The sequence below is a fragment of the Babylonia areolata genome, chromosome 27 (genome assembly GCF_041734735.1).
Source record: "Babylonia areolata isolate BAREFJ2019XMU chromosome 27, ASM4173473v1, whole genome shotgun sequence".
Lineage (NCBI taxonomy): Eukaryota > Metazoa > Mollusca > Gastropoda > Neogastropoda > Buccinidae > Babylonia > Babylonia areolata.
Window position 1 is genome coordinate 16,243,864 of NC_134902.1, and position 3,602 is coordinate 16,247,465.

The following is a 3,602-nucleotide window of genomic DNA, read 5'->3' on the forward strand; positions in this document are numbered from 1 at the left end:
AATATCCAGGCATGAACTAGACCTAAGAGATACAGACACCTGTGGTGTTGGTAAGGTGGTTTTTTTGTTTGTTTGTTTTGTTTTGTTTTTGCAGCACCTTGGAAAAAGCGTTCATAAAGTTGATAACACTCAACTGTGTAGTCCCTGAGATCTGATTCGAGTCCATGGCATACTCACTTCTGGGCAGGAGTGAATCACAGGCAAAAAAATACCACCACCACGACCAGCACCACCACCACCACCAACAACAGCAAAACAAACAAACCCAGTGATGTGTCTTTGATGAGATTTACTTTCCTCTCAGCCAGGGCGGAGGATTGTTGGACGAAATGAACGAACACAGGAACTGGTGATTGACCTAGTTGTTAATTTTCAAGGGAGACAAAAACTTTTTCCCCCGTCCCACTAAAATAGAAGCAAGCGTGCAGAGGAAAACAAACAAACAAACAAAAAAACACACGTAGGGACAGGAAAAAAAAAAAAAGGTTGATGTTACTGTTTCAATGTATTTTATTGTTTTATGTTTTTCACTACAGATTCTTTGTGTTACTAGAAGCAGTGAGCTATATAAAGCAGTGATTTAAATACTTCATGAGTTGGCTCCACATCCCCTCATTTTCGTTTTGCAAAGTGTCACTAGTGTAGACAAAACAAACAAATCAATAACAACCAAAAAACAAGAAAAACAACAACAACAACAAAGCAACAGTGACAACCCCCCCCCCAAAACAAAAAGCAATAAGAAAGAAGAAGAAAACAAATCCATGTTGTGGAATGTGTGTGTGTGTGTGTGTGTGTGTGCATGTGTGTACGTGTGTGTTTGTTTTCGTGTGTGTGTGTGTGTGTGTGTGTGTGTGCACGCATGCATGTGTGCATGTGTGCGTGCCTGCGTTCACATATGTGTGTTGGGCAGGCTGATGGTGGAGATAAAGAAGGAACACGTGGAGAAATATGTTGAGAAGGTCGTCAGTATGACCAAAGCTGCTGGTTGTAAGGTAAGATCAATTCCACTCTAAAAATATGCGCACGCGTGTGTGTGCCTGTGTGTATGTGTGTGTGTATGTGTGTGTGTGTGTGTGTGTGTGTGTGTGTGTGTGTGTGTGCGGTCTGAAGTGACTGAATGACACAGCAAATGAATGATGATTGCGCACCTGTAGGCAGCTAGCTCTCAGTCGGCGGTACTCAGGTAGGCAGTCTGTTGTGCAAATGACTCCATGTTTGTAAAGCGCTTGGGGCTTAGTATCTGACGGAGGATAGGCGCTATATAAGTATGTACATCAATGAAAGGACATGTGAATCGTTTGAATGAACCAGTTAAATGAATTAAGGTTGTAGGGGAGTGGGAGGTGGGGAGGGGAGTGGGGGTGGGGGGGGGGGAGGTACTCGTTGAGTACATGGATTCTGAATTCTTGAGGTGGAAGGAAGGCCGGGACACAAAAGATACAACCACAGCCATGCCGTTCAACCAGTTTATGTTTGCCAAACTGAATGACTGGTAGGGCAGTTGGAAGGAAGGAGAAGGTAAGGGAAGGAGGATAGAGGAGAGGGGAGTGCAAGGCAGGGAAAGGGGGATTTGTGAGTCTGTACAGGTACTGCGGATCACGCAGGTTCCGACACCAACACCAACAGGAACGCCTTTGCAAACGTGTTATTAGCATCTGTGTACAATAACCATTAAGTTAAGCGCTGAGTACAATAATCATTTCTCTTATCAATATGCGACGTAACCATTATTCATGAAAACTACAAACACGTTCGATATGCCTTAGTTGTTTTGAGGGGGATTATTAAGAATGGAAAATATTCTGTTCACAGCTTTTGGTTAAACGAATAATTATAGATAACAGTCTCAGTGAAAGGGCACACGAGATACAAGAGTAGAAGCAAAGCAAGGATGCTCCCGACTTGTCCAGCACCAGTGGCAACAAGTGAAGTGGATTATTTCAGGAACAAGCTTGGTCAGCTGGAGCTGAGCTAATGTCGTACTGTCCCGCTGCACGTGCTTTAGGAAACTGTTTCATTCTAAGAAAAGGGCAGATACTTTAGAGAATACCAAGTAGATGTGAATGTGATGAATTCCCATTTTGCTGACTGGCTCTGAACAATCAACATAAAATGATACATTAATTCACACTTCAGACTGGACCCAAATAAGGTCCCGCAACAGTAACAAAAGCAACAGCAGCTGATGCTGCTGCTATTCACTCATCTGTTATTGCAGGAGTTTCAGTTTGTATCAGTTTCTCAAGGAGTCGTCACTGCGTTCGGACAAATCCACATACGCTACACCACGGCTAAGCTGCATAACCCAACGCGCTTGTCAGGCCTTGAGTGCACGCATATATATATATATATGTGTACCTATCAGAGTGGATTTCTTTTACAGAATTTTGCCAGAAGGACAACACTTTTGTTGCCATGGGTTCTTTTGCACTGCGCCAAGTGCGTGCTGCACACAGGACCTCGGGTTATCGTCTCATCCGAATGAATCGACAGACACTCAGTTTGATTTTTTTAAAATTTTTTAAATCCAGTCAAACTTGGGAGAAAGGGCAGAGAGCGGGAATGGAACCCAGACCCTCACAGACACCGCACAGGTAGATACGCGTTTTTAACCACTCTGCCACCATCCATCCTGTTATTGCAGGAGCTGGAGAAATGTGACTGGGAGCAGGACACAGTGATCAAGACCTACTTTGAACGATGACCAGAAGGGGAAAAGGTGAAGAGTGACCAGCACCGCACGGCTGGTTTTCTTGTCCGCGTCGTTTCCATCGTCAGCCCTCTGCTTGAAATTTGTCAGTGCGGTCGCCGGACCTTCCGTGTCCTCCTCCTGTCACGTCCCTGTGGGGATGGGGTCCAGCGGCCTTCATGAGGGACAGACAACAACGCTGGACAAAATGATGTACCAAGATGAAAAGGAAGATGTTTGTTTGTTTGTTTGTGGTACAGGACTGTGTGTGTGTGTTTGTTTGTTTGTGTGTGTGTGTGTGTGTGTGTGTGTGAGAGAGAGAGAGAGAGAGAGAGAGAGAGAGCATGTGTGTGTGTGTGTGTGTGAGAGAGAGAGAGAGAGAGAGAGAGAGAGAGAGACTGTGTGTGTGTGTGTGTGTGTGTGTGTGTGTGTGTGTGTGTGTGATAGAAAGACATGAGCTATTGACGATTTGTGAACTTTAGAATGTTATGTGTATTTTATGGCGGCAAAAAGAAGAAGAGCCCCCCACACCCCCCAGGCCTCCCCCCAAAAAACAACAACAACAACAACAACAAAAAAAAAAAAAACCCAAAAAACAACAACAACTGATGCTTTCGGTCCAACATGGTGAGTTTACTTTTAGAACGCTAACGATTGGGAGGTGGATGGAAGAGATGTTTGATTCCCGCATTCCTGTCTGCATTTTCATTGAACGAATACTTGTCAGTGTTTACATGCGTTTTTGTTTTTGCCCATTTTGAATTGCATTCCATGAAAATTGGCATTGAGGTGTTCCGTCCAATGTGATTTGAAATTGAAATTAAAACAAAGATATTCCAAGCTTGTGTTCATCTTGTGTAAAATGAGTGACAGAGAAAAAAGCGACAAGCATCATCATCATCATCATCAT

At 43.9% G+C, this 3,602-nt stretch overlaps 1 protein-coding gene across 1 annotated transcript in view; it reads left to right on the forward strand.

Moving 5' to 3' along the window:
- LOC143301145 (dynein axonemal assembly factor 3-like) overlaps nucleotides 1–3,013 on the forward strand; it is a 20,239-nt gene extending 17,226 nt beyond the window's left edge. Inside the window, exons 14-15 of the mRNA XM_076615216.1 lie at nucleotides 914–995; nucleotides 2,648–3,013. Coding sequence (XP_076471331.1) covers nucleotides 914–995; nucleotides 2,648–2,707 — 142 coding nt within the window. The 3' untranslated portion in view covers nucleotides 2,708–3,013. The remainder of the gene's footprint in view (nucleotides 1–913; nucleotides 996–2,647) is intronic.
- The last annotated feature ends 589 nt before the right edge of the window (nucleotides 3,014–3,602 follow it).